This window comes from Teleopsis dalmanni, chromosome X (genome assembly GCF_002237135.1).
Source record: "Teleopsis dalmanni isolate 2A chromosome X, ASM223713v2, whole genome shotgun sequence".
NCBI lineage: Eukaryota > Metazoa > Arthropoda > Insecta > Diptera > Diopsidae > Teleopsis > Teleopsis dalmanni.
In genome coordinates this window covers 5,818,201-5,836,276 of record NC_051848.1, presented here as the reverse complement: position 1 = coordinate 5,836,276, position 18,076 = coordinate 5,818,201, and the positions used below count along the sequence as shown (strand labels likewise).

The window sequence follows — 18,076 nt, the reverse complement described above, 5'->3', positions numbered from 1 at the left end:
TATCATATAATTAGCTTAATCTTAAATTTTTGTCCAAGAGTATTCATATATATATATATATATATATATATATATATATACATATTAATAGTGGTCGTTGTTCTTTAAATCGGTCAATATTGTTTATAAAAGTGTTGCAGGAAATAAATGTCATATTACACTTAAGTACTTTCTTAGTTACTTTGATATATAACAATAGATACATTAAGACTGAAAAGTTTTCGGAAATTCTCATTTAAAATTCGCGCGCTGTATATTTTTCGATATTTTAAGTTTATGTAGTTTGGCAGCCCTGTCCTTAATTACTATGCCAAAAATGAGCGCGATCTGTCAGACAGTTCGTTTACGGCAGCTGTTGAAACCAGTTCACCTCAGTAGTGCGTTGCGAAATGTGTCTTCGACGGTCGTACGACCGTCCTGAAAGGCTTTGTATCACTCATAAACTTGAGTTTTCGATAAAACTGATTCCCCATAAGCCTTTTGGTAGCATTCGCAACGATTCTGCACACGAAATTTCGTTCGAAACACAAAATTTGATGCAAACTCTTTGTTCAATATTTTTTTCCATTGTTTTTTTCGCAACGCACTACTGAGGTGAACTGGTTTCAACAGCTGCCGTAAAACGAACTGTCTGACAGATCGCGCTCATTTTTGGCATAGTAATTGTGCCTTAATGCTGCCAAACTACATAAACTTAAAATATCGAAAAATATACAGCGCGCGAATTTTAAATGAGAATTTCCGAAAACTTTTCGGTCTTAATGTATAACAAATATTATTACCAATAATTGCGTATAAGTAAATTATTTATTTTACAAGTATATTTTACCGTAAAATGGTAGCAATCTTTGAAATTGTTGAAAATATCCTCCGTACAAATATTTAAAAATAAAAATCATATATTTTTTTTTTGTCGTAGACAATGTTTTAAAATTTTGTGTAGGAAAATTTATAAAAATTTTTTCAAATAAAAAATTAAAATGTCAAATAAATTAGGAAACGCTTTTGCTCAATTGATACGAATGTTTCTTCGAAATGAAATGCGCAGAGAAGGGATGACTGAAAAAGTCAAGTTACCGGAACATATGCTGCAGATCGAGAGATCAGATACTAATAAATCAGTTATAAAGCAGTTTGGAGGACAATTGTTGGAAGCCAACCAAAAGTATGGCAATTACAGCTACCAAAGGTTTGATGAAATATTCCAAAACAATTCTGTCATCGTAAACAAACTGGTTAATTTCATAAAACTACAAAAAACAAATAATGTACGTGTCCCAGAGTTAACAAGGGAAGATATTAACCATTTGTCACACAATCTTACCAAATACAACATAGATTTATGCAATTTATCGTGTAAAAGTACTGATGTTCTGGAAAAGTGTCTAAACGATTTTATTAAAGATTTTGACAAAAGAAACCCCAGTGTACATACAAAAAATCGTTTCGAGATTAATGATTATGATGAAAAGCAAGATGTGAAGCCTAGCCGGGTAAGACCAATCTCGATGCACTCTTTGTCAAATTCAAACCTCTCATTAGTAGAAAGTGTAAGTGAGTTTCCAAAGACACAGAACACAAAGTACCCTATTCATAATCATTTGTCGTTAACTGAAACTGTGTTCAATGGAAATAATGTATGGGATAACAAATTTATAAAACATAACCATTTAATATCTCAAAATTCCAATCAAATGATTAAACTCTTTCAAAAGAGAATTGATACTTACAATAGTAAAGAGTTTTATGAGGTTGCTGATCGTTTGGATCATTCTAATAACACGATTAATATGCATGAAGAATGTTCCAAACGAACGGCAAGATATGTAGGCAAGAAAGAAGATTCTCAGTTCGGTTTTTCATCTTCTGTTTCGAAAAGAGCAATGATAATGGACACGGCACATAATTCTGCAACCACCCAGAAATGTCTGTGTCAATGTCGAGGCATGTCTTCATCTAACAACTTGAAGCCAGTCAAATGTCGTTGTCACCACTGCATACTCGCAGAAAAACTAAAACAGTAAATACTAAAATAAAGAGTAACGTTTAGTTGTATAAATTATCTGATTGGAAGGATGTAGTCAACCGATGTAGTCTTAAAGTACTTTAAAATAGATTATAGTATTTATCATGCATGAATTTTGATCATATATAATCATTGTCTGTATTGTCATCGTACGTTGTTATATATACTTTAAAATTTATTTATTGCTCAACTTATACCTAATAAATAAATACCAAAATTTATAATGGTTTTGAATTAATTTTAAAGTTGGTTTGTTTAGGAATTCAACATATTGTATTATACAATTTGTGACTGTGAAATCAAGAAAGCAGGTGTAATATGAGTCAATAAAATTAGTCCTTCGTCTTAGTCCGAAATTTTTATTTATTTTTAAAATATTTGTAAATAGATAGAATATAAATTTGATATGTTAGTTGCTTTCATGAATACTATTCATTTATTCGATTTATTAGGTGATTAGCTGAAGTAGTTTCCTTTCGAAAATAACATATATATTGCACTTAATGACACCGTAAAAATTCCAAAAATTGTCTGACTGAGGTGAGTTACACTAACCGTTCTTACCTACTGTTATTGTGCTTGTTAAACTGTATGGTCGTTCAGATAAAACTGAATAGATCTGAAGAGTTTATTTCCATTATCTCTGTCAGTTATCTCTCCCAAGATTCCCATAGAGTTGTATGCACAAGTAGAAGAAGATTAATGAATTGTATCTCATCCACATCATGACAACTCCTGCACTGTCAAAATGTCAGAAGACGGTGTCGTTGAATCATCGGTGCAATGACTCAGTGTTCTGTCGATAGTCCAATAAGTACAGGAACTGCAGATTTCCTGAAGTTATAATTTATAATTGCGATATAAACACTTCACTTAAGTTATTTGTGTTTATGTCTACTGTATCGATATAAGTTTTAATCTTTGTTTAATTATTTTAAGTTTAGAATATAGGTATAAATTTAATATGTTATTTAAAATTTCTTTTATTTCAATTTTGTTTTTTTCAATTACAATATGATTAGACCAATAAATTATTTCAGTCGTAAAAAAAATATTAGACATTTCAAAGCAAAGCCAAATGTATAACACTTAGTTATAACAACCCTTCAGTAGATAAATAATAAAAATATATTAAATATTTACTTTAGAAAGGTTGCAAAAACATTAAAAATTAACAATTTTTTAATAAGTTTCTTCTACGTTAGTACAGCGAAGATATGCTAAGATACTTTATGGTTATCTTAAAGTTTATGTACTGCTGCTTTTGTTTACTCACAACTATAGTAAAAATTTTTAAATTGTAAATGTTATCATTCCTGCTCTACTACACTTATTTAACAAACACAAACAGTGCCGCGGACACGTCTTGCAATTATTTACTTTTTGCAAGTGTGCTTATATTCAATGCGTAACTGAAGCTCTCATAAAAGGCGTAGAAAATTATAAAATTCCTTACTGCATTTAATGCGGTAGTGCCATAACCGCCTCAAAGCCATCCGTTGTAGGCGTGTACAATTCTGGTCTGTTTATATAGTTAAGTTGGTATATTGCTATTTGTACTTATGTTTGGCTATGTGTAGTTTGTAACCAGAAAATTTATGTTGGGGAGGTGTGAAAAGTGGGCGAGCTTTGTGCAAAATGCGGTTTTCATTTGTGTAACAAATCTAAATTTTAATTTATTTTTGGTTTTCCTACACAATGTTGAATGTTGAGGTTTTCTCTCTCACAAATTCATAGAAATATACAAAATTGAAAAAAGAATTATAAAGATATTATGTGCTAAATAAAAAACTAACAATTGAAATAATCACTTATTTCAAAGGTAAATATGCACACGTATTTTACTTTGAGTAGTAGATATAGTATAAGTAATTTTCAACAGTTTCAGCTTGAAAAATTAAACAAAAATGAATTTAATTATTTTAAGAAACATAATATCATTTCGAGATGATTATCTTAGAGATTTATTGAGAAATAATTTTATTAAATACATAATATTTATTTACTTAATATAAATATGTTGCTATTTAAAATATTTTCTCAAAATTTTAATTGATGCAATTTATTTAATTTTCATATAAATATTTAATGACAAATTTTAATTAAAATAATATCCGAAAACTGTAATAAACAAAACAATTAATTAAAGACAATGTATTATTTAATATTTTCTGTAATTATTGTTACAAAACCGCAATATTTACATAAGAAATTTTTTAGTTTTTTGACAATAAATTCAAAAATAAAATCCTTAATCACTTTTGAAATATAAATTGCAATCTCGCAAATAACTTTCTACTGTTTCTATTTAAAATTCAAATTAATTATTTTGAAAACACAAATATATTTATTAGTGTAAAATAGTGTAAAATTTAATTAAATTTTCTGACTTTATTAAAAATAATTCCACCACTCACTCACAATTTCACTTCAGCAATCCTATTTAATATGATTGGAATTAATTTAATACCAGGCATGTGGGTAAATAAATTATTATTACTAAGATACGTGACCAACATTCTTTATAAAAGCTGTGACGACATACACATTGAGTCTTTCAAGCCGCACTCTCCCGCTTACCTAAAATTTACTGAAATAATGCCTTTTTGATTTGCTCGAATAGTTTTTGTCATGGAAAGCCCATAACAATACATTGGCCGTCAGTGGAACTTATGAGGAATTGCAGGAATACAAAAGGAGCGAACTGGGAATACTCGGACTCGGAGCACAGTTAAGCTCCAGCTAGTCATCAACATCTGCGGACAGGCGGGAATATAGTGTGCAAAGTACATTTAAGGAATAGTTTCAATAACAGTTGTATTACTAGAACAAAATTAAAATAAATAAGTTTATTATTTACTTAAAGCATTTTTATACAATACAAAGAAGATTGAGAAAAAGTGAAATATTTTTGAAATGTATGTTGAATATATATATATATTCTACATATTTTGTAAATATTGGAAAAACATTCTCTGTGTATTTCCACTACTCTTTGAGTTACGTATTCACTTTTCTATAATTTAAAGTTTATTCTAAATATATTAACAAAATTTATTTATTAACTTAATAACAAATTGTAATGCATAAGGGGATAGTATTATACGAATCTGGCCCAAGCCACCAAAGTTTATGTACATCAACTGTTCCGAACTGTATAGACTGTCTGCCTTCCGATTGAAAACTTGAATGTTCTACATTAAGAACTTTTAAAAGCTGTGGATTTTGGCTGAGTTAGTCAAAACTTTTTGGTGCAGGCAGAAAAAACCCGATTGATTGTTTCGATCCACTCCAAGGAGAGACCACATTCTTTAAGTTCAGAATATCCTGTCTGAGATACTGTTGAGATCATAGTTTAGATAATAAAAAGTTATCAAACCACGCATAAGTAACTTTACCTTTCTACTTGTTAGGAGGGGTGTATGTTTCTTTATCTTATATTTGGCTTATTGCTTAATCTTATATTTTTGTACAAGATTGTATATTTATATATATATTAATAGTGGTCGTTGTTCTTCAAATCGGTCAATATTGTTTATAAAAGTGTTGCAGGAAATAAATGTCATATTACACTTAAGTACTTTCTTAGTTACTTTGATATATAACAATAGATATAACAAATATTATTACCAATAATTGCGTATAAGTAAAATATTTATTTTACAAATATATTTTCTCGTAAAAAAGTAGAAATTTTCAGAAACATTAGTGTAATTCTGCAAATTTAATCTGGTTTTATAACACTTTTTGCATAGTTCAGTAAATTTTTTCGACTTTTTGACTAGAATCTGTTCACAAATTATTTCGCTATTTGCTTAAAGAATTTAAACAGCTTTTTTATTTATAATTTTATAATTTCTTTATATAATTTATACAAATTTATGTATATGACTACAACAAATTCACACAAATTATTTTTAACTACTATAATTAATTCGCCAGAATTAGTCCTCAAAAATGGCACGATTCCAATCTTGCGGGTACACCTATTGGATAGCGAAAACAGTTGTTTTGTACAATATTTTCCTCAAAGCATTACAACAATATAGCTTAGTTTGAAGGTACCGGGCTTTAAGGTTGTTAGATTTTGAAAGCGACCTTAAGTAATAAACAAATTTTTCTATAGTAGCTGACTTTTCTAAAATACGTTGTCAAATTCTTTGGAACTTACTTGAAATTTTTTTAGTCTGCAAATCTTTAAACATAAACATGTAATACTTTTTATAATATATTAATGTCATTATATTTTTTTCCAATTATTTATTATAAAATATTGGAATTTATTTAATCCATAACAATTGCTTAAGGTTAACGAGAATACGAGAAGATTGCTTTATCATACTATTATAGTATTATCTATCCTATTATAACTACAATTATTTACTGTAATTGGCACATCTCTGTGAATATCATTTACAATATTATATTCTTAATTCCTGATCCAGATATAAAGAACGTTAAAATAATTTAATGGTAATTGGTATGCATATCAAGTTTTAAGAAATTTTAAATTACAATTTACAATGCGAAAGGTAGTAAAATGGTATGATATTATGCAAAAAAGCATCAAATGGAAAAATAAGCATAAAAACATGATAATAATAGTCATTGTAAATGAAAATCGAAAATACAAGAAATACGGATTCTTGGAATATTCGTATTAACTTAATATTAAAAATATAGTTCAATTATCTATGTATGTAAAAATTGGGTAAAAGTTAAAAGTTAAGTAAAATTACTTACCATACATGGAAAAGAGTCTATGAGCGTAGATACAAAAAGCATTTTGGCACGATTACTGCTAAAATGCTTACACTACTTAGCTTTCGTATTAAGTAATGATGAGATTAATGTACGTACGCACAGTTTCATAAAAAAAAATATACTATTTAATGTAGATAAAGTTAACTTTTATATGGATTACGTGATAATTGAATAATTCAAAGAGCGCAATAGTCACATTCATATACGGGCAGTAAACTTATATTAAGCAACTATATTATATATTACTGTTATACCAGTAACAATATGAGTGTAGTGTAATTGTCGAATTCACACATACTCACATATATCATATATGAACGATACATACCCATATATCTGTCGCAGACATAACCACATCCGTACTTCCATTTTAGTAGTAAAAGCGCATATTTTGTTAAGATATTTTTATGCTTACATTGCTCACACTTAAAATTATTACTATTGTTGTTGCTGTTGTTGTTGTTGCTGTTGGTTTTTTTTTCTAATACTTACTTGCTGTTTTCTATGCATTACAGTGACAAAATTCATACGCATTGGTATTGCTGATAAAAACGATAATCCGCCATATTTTGACAAATCCCTCTACGAGGCCGAAGTCGATGAGAATGAGGATATACAACATACTGTTTTGACTGTCACAGCAAAGGATCATGATGAATGTAAGTTTTGACTTGAATTGTATATTGGGTCATTCTATTTTATAGCAAAAAATGAAAAACAAAAAAAAAAAGTAAATAAAAAACGAGAAAAATAAAAACAGAAATAAAAATGAAAATGTTTTTTTATTAAATAATTTAAAAAAAAAGAAAATATATATATATATAAGGGATATATATGTATTAATATATTTTTTAGTATTATTTGCTAACATTTTGTACATATTTCTTTTATGTTTTCCATTGCGTTGCTTTTGCGGCATTACAAATATTTGACTTGGTCGAAATCTCCAACATACGTACACACCCATGTACACTCACCGAACTGGAATTGGCAACAACAACTCATCCGCATTATTTGCACAGCCTCACGTATACGTTATGAAATTACAAGCGGCAACATCGGCGGCGCTTTTGCGGTTAAAAACATGACGGGTGCCATTTATGTGGCGGGTGCACTGGATTACGAGACCCGAAGGAGGGTAAGTTGAGCAATTGTATATATGCAACTACATAATACTTATTACCCATACGTACATATATACACATATATATCTTTTTCCATTTAAATATTTTTATTTTTATTTTTTATTTTGTTTTTTATCATTTTATTATTTTAATTTCTGTGCTCTTTTTTGTTGTTGTTGTTGTATTTTTTGTTGATTTTTTGTTGGCGTATTAAGTCAATAATACGAGGACAGCATAAATAAGGATACGTCGTCCTTCGTTATGGAATTTTAGGCCAAAAGTTGTTTCTACTTTCAACAAAATGAATGAAATAAATACAAATTAAAAGTGGCAAACAAGTATAAAAAATAAAAATCTTAATAATAATAAAAATGAAAATAATCATAAAAAACATTTACTTTTTACAAATTTAAATTATTTGTGTAAAGGTATTTGTTTTGTTTATTTTATCCTGTGATTGTTTTGGTTCACATTTTTATTTAAATTTCTTCTTCAGCTTCAGTTATATTTATTCAATGCTTTTTTTTTCATTTTTATCTTTTATTCGTTTATATTTTTTATGGGAGTTTTATATTTACGCTACTACTTCATAAGAGAGTCATGATTTGTACCTATATAGAATATCTGAAGCAGGTCTGTAAGCAGTTCAAAATGACCAGAATATGACCAGAATAGGATGTGGTTGAACTGAAGAGTTTGAATATTTTAATCTACCAAATTAAAAAAAATTTGTTAGAATTAGGTTAAAGTAAGTTTTTGGTTGGAAAAGAAACCCCCACAGCCAATTTTTACTGTCTATAAATACTGAATAATTTAAGTATTTTACTGCGATTAAACCAAAATAAATACAAGAAATAAGTTCTTGTAAAAATTATAGCAATTAAAAGCATGAAAACGAGAAAAAGCGTTTTCACACAGATACAAACTTAATGTCTTAAAAACTTACACATTCAAAATAATAAGCTTCGAATAAATATAATATATAAATATATTCGACTTTACTATTGAAGCATTCAGACATTGCTTACCGTAGTTAGAGATAAGTATGGTAAGGTAACGTCTTAGTGCAACAACAATAAAGCCAGTTTACTTCCAATTATACCAAAACTATAAACCTTATTTAGTACTTGTTTCACATAAACATTTAGTTACTAAATTGCGATATGTATTAGATCATATTGAGCAGTGCAGAATAACCAGCAGCGTCGCTGCGTGCACTTGCCTATATATTTTGCCTATACAAATGGCAGAGCTCGAGAGTTTTCATATAGGTCTCTCTAGTCGAGAGAGAAGCTATAAAGCTTTTTTAGTACTTCTGTCACATAAACATTTAGTTACTAAATTGCGATATATATTAGATCATATTGAGCAGTGCACAAGAACCAGCTGAGTGCATTTATCTGTATTTTTACCGCTTAAATGGCAGAGTGGTAGCTCGAGAGTTTTTATATGAGTCTCTATAGTCGAAGGGGCCACCAAAGTGAGAACATTGGGTGTGTTAAAACTGATGTAACATTATCTTGTCTTCTTAAAAAACAAAAATAATTTATAAATGTTAAACAATTAAGTTAATTGTTATGTCAAATGACATTTCGACATAAAATACTTAAAAAAATACCAACTATACTTTAATTAGCATTCATTAAACAGAACTATTTACAAACGTATAAATAGATTTGCATATCTAACACTTTAAATAATGTTTCCATGTTCTCCACAAAAATTTTAATTCTTTTTAATTATAATTAAAAACTACAACTAGCTTAGCTAATCACATTTATCAGTTAATTTAACTCATCTTTTTTTTTTATAATTACTTTCCTCTTCATTACCACTGAAGTTCAAATTTGACTGCAAAATTTGAAATAATTTGGGTAAATTTTAAAATATTTTTTTTTGTGTAATATTTTGCACTAATTAAAATTTGTTGGAAACAAAAAATTATTTATGAAATTTTATTATTACTTTTTATACAAAAATTATTTATTATTCACAGCATCTATGGTTTCGTATTGCAACTTAAATATGTTGAACAATTTTCCAAAACAATTTTAATATAAAAATAAATATCAAATTTTCTTATATTGCATTTTAGCAAATTACTTTCATTCCATATTTTCTTAGTAAATGCAATGCAATTTACTATATATGTAAATATAAAATAGCATTGATAATATAATATCAATATATCAATAGGAGTATATTGCTTAAGTGTTAAAATGAAACTTAAACTCTTTTCTTTGTAATTAAAAAATATATTAAATTGATTTTTAAGATTTTATGAGAAATTTTCAATTAAATATTCTATATACTATGAAATTTAATCTATCTTTAAATAGAGCAGCAAATAAAATAGTGAGAAAACTCCTAAACTCAAAAATTTGATATTTAGTCAAGTGTTTTCTTAGGCTGAACTTAGAGGTGCTTCAGATATCGCCAAATATTCAACATCAGTGATTTTTAGAAATACCAATCACATTAAAAAATAATCACTCAAATAATTAATAATGATATCTTAAAAGAATACTATTTAATAGTGTGCATTTCTTGTGGATCTCAGCTATTTTATATTATTTCCATCACTTTTAAATTGGGTAATAAGTTTTATTACAACCATCTTCAAACTAAGAACTTTCAATATCATTACAAACTTTGTGTTAAATGATAAAACTGTTGTGTACATAGTATACATTATTTCGCTGGAGTAGTACACTGCAATATGCCACGGAAAGGATATTTGTACTAACGATTCAGCTCACGTACTCCTGCCTGTCGTTTCAGGCACTTTTTGACAACTGAAAAATTGAACTTTTTAATAAACTAAATTGTTAAAATTTTTAGTGTTCGTTTCTTTGTTTTTTTTTGTATTTTAAACAAATAACAATAAATACCATTTTTTTCTTAGTTTTTAAAATTTGTCATTGTTTTGTGACAAATCCAAAAAACTGAAATTTTAAAAATAACTAATGGTTGTGATGAAGCTAATAAAATTGCTAAGAGTTTGATAACAATTAATAGTTCAATTTTAGTTGATTATCAGTTAAATACTAGTTGTTAATAATATTTATATTAGTTTAACATTAACTTAAGGAGCTGCCATTGTCCTTATAATCTGATAATGTTTAAATCAAGTAAATGCCCTTATATGCTCCATATTCTTACTGCAATAGAAAATTCATACATTCAGTGTGTTTGTTTGATTTATTTTTATATTTCTTTTATTTCTACATAATAATATATTATAATTTAGAGTTATATTTATAAAAAAAACAATGCAAAAATTAAAATAAAAATTAGCAACCGAGTAGAATATTAAAATCAGGAAAGGTGCTGTAAATAAATTTAGATTCATATATATAAAAAAATATATATATAACAATATCTAATTTTTTATTAATTATTTAAAATGAAAAGTTTGTCTTAAATGTTATCATTCAGAGAGAAAAAAAAATATATAAAAATATTGAGTATTTTATATGAAATATTTGTCAAAAACATTATTACTTAGAGATAAAAAATATATATATATACAAATAATAATATAAATAAATACATAATATATGAATAAGTAAATATATGTATAAATAAATCAATATGCATATAAATATATAAATAAATATTGTTATAATTATAGTAAAATTAATTAAAAAGTTAATTTATTTTTGCCTAAAAAATGATGTTTAAAAAAGAATTTGTAATAATTTGTAAGAACTACAAATTATTTTTTAAACATAATGTTTTAAGTAAAAATAAGTTAAATTTTAAATTAATTTTTTGTTTCAAGATAAAATATTTAAAAATTTTCAAAGATTTCTATTTTATGACATTAGTTATTAGGTGACAGTGTAATATTATTTTATATAAAAACAATGTTTTTTTGGACATTTATCTGAAGCTTTTAAAAAATATAAACCAGTTAGAAATATTAGTTATTTACATTATTTATTTTTCTTTTTTCCACTAAAATTTATTTTAAATATTTTTTGAATGTCTTCAATGAATATTTATTTTTGGATAAAAGTCAATGTGTTTTGTTTTATTTTTTAATATTTCATATTTAATATAAATTTTATATTAAAGTAACTTAATTTCAGTTTCGTTATTAGTTCATATATTTACAAAGAACACATAATTTACTTTAATTTTTCATTGTGCATATTGAGAATAATAATTAAAAATTAAAAAAAAAACTATATTTTTGTAATATTTTTTATATATTTACCATTTGCCGCAACCATTTAGTATGAGCTTCGTTTAGCTGCATCCGATAATTTGAAGGAAAACTATACGACGGTCATAATTCATGTCAAGGATGTCAACGATAATCCACCCGTCTTTGAGCGACCCACTTACCGTACACAAATCACTGAGGAAGATGATCGCAATTTACCCAAACGTGTCTTACAGGTTACATCAATTTGCCTTTGAACGTTCTGATTTTAACTTCAGTTTTTCATTGTTTTTTATAGATTGTTTTTAGTGTTTGCAAAATTTTATTTAATTTTTTTTCTCAATTTTGCCAATTTAGTCAATTTAGTGTTTGCTCGTTGGTTCCCCCAAAATACTTTCCCATTTCATCCGCAATTTGTTCTCCCACCAAGTTAAGCTGCACTATCAGCGTTTATGAGCGTTTATGATTGATTATGACTATTAATTTGTAGTTTATAGTTTATTGATATAAGTTTTAGTATAAATGATATATTAAAAATAAAATACATTTATTTGACTAGATTTTTATCATTTATGCATGGCAATTTTACACATTTTTTGCAACGTGTTTTTGTCTGTTTTTTTTTTTTTGTTTTTATTAAGCGCTTATAAATTTTAATTAAGACTTGTTAATTGATTTTGTAATTTATGACTTTTAATTTTTTTATGAATTCATATATTTTTATAATAAAATTTCAAATTTAATAACCAAAATGTCACTGCAATGTTCGCAGCTTTTTTTATATTCTTTATATTCTTAGTTTTTGAATTTTGGTTAGAGCTTTAAACATTTTCAAATCTGCTTTTCGCTTTTTTATTTACATATTTTTACTGCATAGTTATCATAGTGATATATTTTTAATAACTATTTTTTAATAATGATATTTTTTAATAATAAGCATTTAATATGCCAATGAGATTATTTATGCTTTTTTTTTCGAATTAAGTACTTCCCTAAATATGTTTTAACAAATCATGCAAACATCACAAATAATAGTAAGATACTTATATAAAATGTATATTTGTGATATCATATATTTACATACGATATGAGAACGATAAAATGGAATGATATATCTGATATTGATTGACTTATAAATAATAGTTATATTATTTATATAAAAACATTTATATAAAATGTCTTGTGGACTCAAAAATGTATTAAAAAATAGCAACGAACTCCTAATTATTTATTTATTAGATAATTAATATAAGCATATGATCACTACAGTAGTGTTTCCTGTTTTACAGTCTGTAGTAACACAGAAACTCTCAATTATATATTTATTTCTATATGTGTGCTTCCCATTATTAGTGCATACGTTACTATCATCTATGACTATTAACTTCAAACTCATTAACTTCAACACTCATTAGAAATATGATTATATATTATAATCGGTTCAAAATTCCGAACCCTATTCGATGTTGTGGAACCCGTATTAAAACACTTAATTATCTTGAAAGACTTTGCACTTGACAATATCTGTAAATATCAATGTCTTTAAGTTTCATCCTGAAAAATTGGTAATTGACCTGAGTTTAAGTCTGCTGAAATCGAAAACTTTATTATTTTGATTATTGACTCAGATAAACTGTTCACCTTAATTGCCTCTGCTTTTGAAATATCTCCCATCCTTCTTAAGTACTTTATATACGATACTTATGCAGACTGTATTATCAGTACTGTACAATACAGATTAGTTTAACAACTAAATATTCCACAAAAAAATTCGGATAAAATCAGGTTTAGCTCTTTTAAATAATTATATTTTTTGTTTTTAAGTACAGATACAACAGTCGACCTTATTATTTTGTTGAGGCTAGTTGAGTCAGTGCATTTAAGCACTTTTACTCTCTATTAACTGCGAAGTTTCTTCATAATCCGTCTCGACGCCTTGACTGTATTATTGTTTATCACTTCATCAGACTAAACAATAACTGACCTCAGATCTGCATACCTCCCCGAGGAGCCTGTCAGTTTTCGTAAATAGTTTCAGGGCTCTATGCTTTATGCATTTTTTGATCGTATCAATCTTGATCAATCGCTGAGAATGTCATTCGTTATAAATAGTTTTGTTTCTTATATATAGATGGTTTATTTAAAATTTTTAATTAGCTATATTTTAAGGATGTGCAATAATTTGATGAAATAATTAAGCACACGAGCGAAATTATTGTTGTGAATGTTTAAAATAATGTAAAAGAATGAAAATAAATAAATCTCACATATTGAAAAACGATATTGGGTATAGTGAGTGGAAGGACACAGCTATACATTTTCATTCATTAAAATTTTAAAATTTCAAGCAAAGGCCTGTACAGTTAACCGTAATGGCAAACAATCAACCGACAGCCAACAAAATGGCGCTCCAGCGACAATAAAACGCCAAGTGTGGTGCGCAAATTGTGGCCACCGAAACACACACAATTTTTTCACTTGCCGCAATGTTAACCAACTTCGTCCTTTTTTCTCTTCTTCTCTCTCCCATTTCACAACAAATATTTATAATAGTTTTTCTCACTTCTCACTCACAGATACAGAATTTGTATCTGATATCCGTTACAAAATAATAAAAAAAGCAGAAAAAGCAGAAAAAGCAGAAAACAGCAATGCGATGCGATGCAAAACAATAAATTTTTCAACGCGGTAATTGAAAATGTAATTAATTTTTATGTGGCACGAGAGTTAAAACGACAGCGATTAAGTACAAAATAAATTTTACAGTTTATAAAATTAAACAGAAAGATACATTGCTATGAATTGAATATTAATAAATTAATTAATTAATTGATTATGAAGCAATGTTGGTGAAAACCCAAGTACAAAATTACAAACCGAAAAACAAAAAACAAAATTAAAAAAAATTAAAACAGGGGCATAAAACAGGATGTCAGTAGAACAGGAAAACGTTAACCTCAATATTGAGAAACATAAAGAAAATTAAAAAATTAATTATTGAAAACGTGATTCATGTTGTATACTTCAACGGCAGCAACAATGTAAATGGACATAATGTATATTAACATATAATTTTCATTTTCATTTTCAATTTCATTTTTATATATGTAAAAACATTTCATCCATAAAATCGAATACATGAATATTTCCTTCTTGTTTTTTCAGTTATGTTAATTAATTTGTTTATATATATTTCATGAGACTTGTCACTTTTGGCGTAAATTTAATTCATCGTTTGTTATTTTTAAGAATTTAATTTAATTATTTAAATTTTAAATTATTATTATTATTTTTAATTTTTTTTGTTGTGTAATATTAAACAAAATTAAATTCAATATTTAATTTTATTTATAAGTAATTTTTTTTAATATGATTTATTTTTGTTATTTTCATTTTTTTTTTCCATATTTTTAAAGTATGAGTTAAAATTGGTTGCTTCCGATAGCTTAAATGAAAACCAAACCACAATTGTTATATATATACGCGATGTGAACGATTTGCCGCCAGTTTTTCCACAGACTCTGTACGAGCAAACTTTGGATGAAGAAATGAAAACGCCATTTACCATGTTGCAGGTCTAAACAGAAACTAAGTATTTATTATTAAAAATGCTTTGTTTTACAACAAGATTTATAAAATTAAATTTAATTATAATGCAATATCAAAAGGATTTAAATTGAATAAGTTAAAAGTCTTAATGTACTAAGAAGAAGCTTTGCAAATAATGAAAAAGGCATATTTTATAGAGGATTAATTACTTAAATGAAACTAAATACATTGAAATTATGATAATGCCTGTAAAAATAGTTTTATACGATATATAGTTGAATGACATTAAACTTTGAATGTATAGTTTCGAGCAACATGAACGCAGCAACTGGTTCGAACGAAATGCAATTCGAAATCCGAAACTTTGCGTATGTTGATTCCCAAGTTATCTAATATATCTGAATTACCTAAGATTTGTTTTTTAATATAAAACAAAAACGCATTGAAACAATGGACATGTCCATAAAAATACTTTGATTGATAATATAAGTTAATATTGCAATAATGCTCAAATACGTTTCCGAGCCCTGAAATGCAATCTAAGAGTTCAAAGTGATGTCGTAAGTTCGTATATCGGCAATAACTCTACAAATTTTGACTCTAAAATGATTTTGATTTATGGCAGCTTTAATTTGCAAAATTAAATAAAACATACTCCAAACTATAAATGGTAGTACTCATATTTCGATTGATAATATTATAATGTTAAAATATAATTTCGAGTAATGAAATGCAATCCAAAATCAGATGTCGTATGAACGTATATCGGCAATGACTCTGCAACTTTTAGCTTCCAAATGATCCAATATCACAGATTTTTTTGCTTACAGCACTGAGTTCATAATAGATAATAATCGAAAGAGAACTCGTTCCTTTGGATCATGATGGCTAATCATGAAGCATAAAGAATTATGGACTCATTGAAAAATTTCTGCAACAACCTGTGAGTTTAGTCCTTAATTTTTTATATAGATAATTTTAAAGTAAAATTAGTTAATATTAAAAAGGATAAAAAATAAATAAATTGAACCAAGTCGTTGAATTTTTTTTGGTTTTGTACAATATAGTTTTACACTGCAACTTTCATAAGTATATATTTCATATAATATATATATTACTTATAAAATAAATTTTCATAAATTTTTTTTTTAAATAAATTCTTTTGATATTGCATTGTCGTTAAAATATTTAATTTAAACATTTCAATTCAAGATTATAATAATTTTAAACAAAGCATTTTAAACATTTAATAAATAAAATTTTGAATTAAATATATTTTGTTGTTGTACATATTTGTATAATAATAATAATAAAAAAAAAATTTTTGTGAGTAAGAAATTTACTAATTAACAAAAAAATACAATTTTGTAAATAAATCATTGGAAAAAATTACGTTCACATAAAATTATGGGTGATGGTTAACAATATTCTATTTAAAATATGAATAAAATTATATTCATTTCGGAGTTGGACTCATCGTATATAAACTAATACTTTAGACATTATTTCAGTAATCTTTTCAAATTCTAACAGATTTAGTTCATATTATTTCGAATTTTTATAAAATATACTAACATTATTCTCCTTTTTTGTTTATGTTGTTTTTTATTTAATAGAATAATTAACTACAAGATAATATTTTAAATATTTTAATATTTTTAAATGTTATTTTTAGTAATATTCATTAAAACTTAAATAGAATATTTTAAAAATAACGTGGGCTAGTATTTTTTTTTTTTTTTGTAAATTTTATTTTATGTCCATAATTAAGAAATTATTTATTTAAGAATTTATTATTTAAGTAAAAAAAGTATGTGTTATGAAATTTAATTTTTTTCAACTTCAAGTAAGTTTTGCGATTTTTTTCTAACGTTTTATATTCTTCAGGTTAATAAGTTTTTCAAATTATGAATAAAGAAAAGAATTACAATTATATATCTAATTATCTGTTAGTAACAAAAATTGCCTTTCATTACTTAATCACTTCTCTTTAAATATACACACTTTTTGAAAAAATTATTTTAAGTTAATTTAAAATTATTTCAAAATTAAAAAACCATTTCAAAATCCATTTAAAAATATTCTTCTCAACAATTGAAGTGTTTGCCTATTATTTGCTTAATTTATGACTACTTAATCAACATTATTTATTCAGCAAAATGGAATGCATTTATTTATGAAGAATGCAATAATTCACTTAATAAACGATGTATGAAATTCCATTACAAAAACTAGAAAATTAAAATGAAAATAAAAATAAAAATTTAACACTTTTTTCGAATCAAAGACAGAAAAATGCCTCATCTGCATTTTAAAATTAATTGAAAATGATAAAATAGCCTTCATGTTATATACATAAATGAGATATTTTGTTTCTAAACATTTGCATTAATATGTGTATTTATCGGTTTTCATTTTAATATTAAAATTAGTTTTCATTCT

At 26.1% G+C, this 18,076-nt stretch overlaps 1 protein-coding gene across 1 annotated transcript in view; it reads left to right on the top strand.

Annotated features, from left to right (window-relative positions):
• The first annotated feature begins 980 nt into the window (after positions 1–980).
• LOC119687457 (neural-cadherin-like) overlaps positions 981–18,076 on the top strand; it is a 65,482-nt gene continuing 48,386 nt past the window's right edge. The window contains exons 1-5 of the mRNA XM_038101778.1: positions 981–1,493; positions 1,716–1,944; positions 7,306–7,449; positions 7,813–7,928; positions 12,157–12,321. Coding sequence (XP_037957706.1) covers positions 981–1,493; positions 1,716–1,944; positions 7,306–7,449; positions 7,813–7,928; positions 12,157–12,321 — 1,167 coding nt within the window. The remainder of the gene's footprint in view (positions 1,494–1,715; positions 1,945–7,305; positions 7,450–7,812; positions 7,929–12,156; positions 12,322–18,076) is intronic.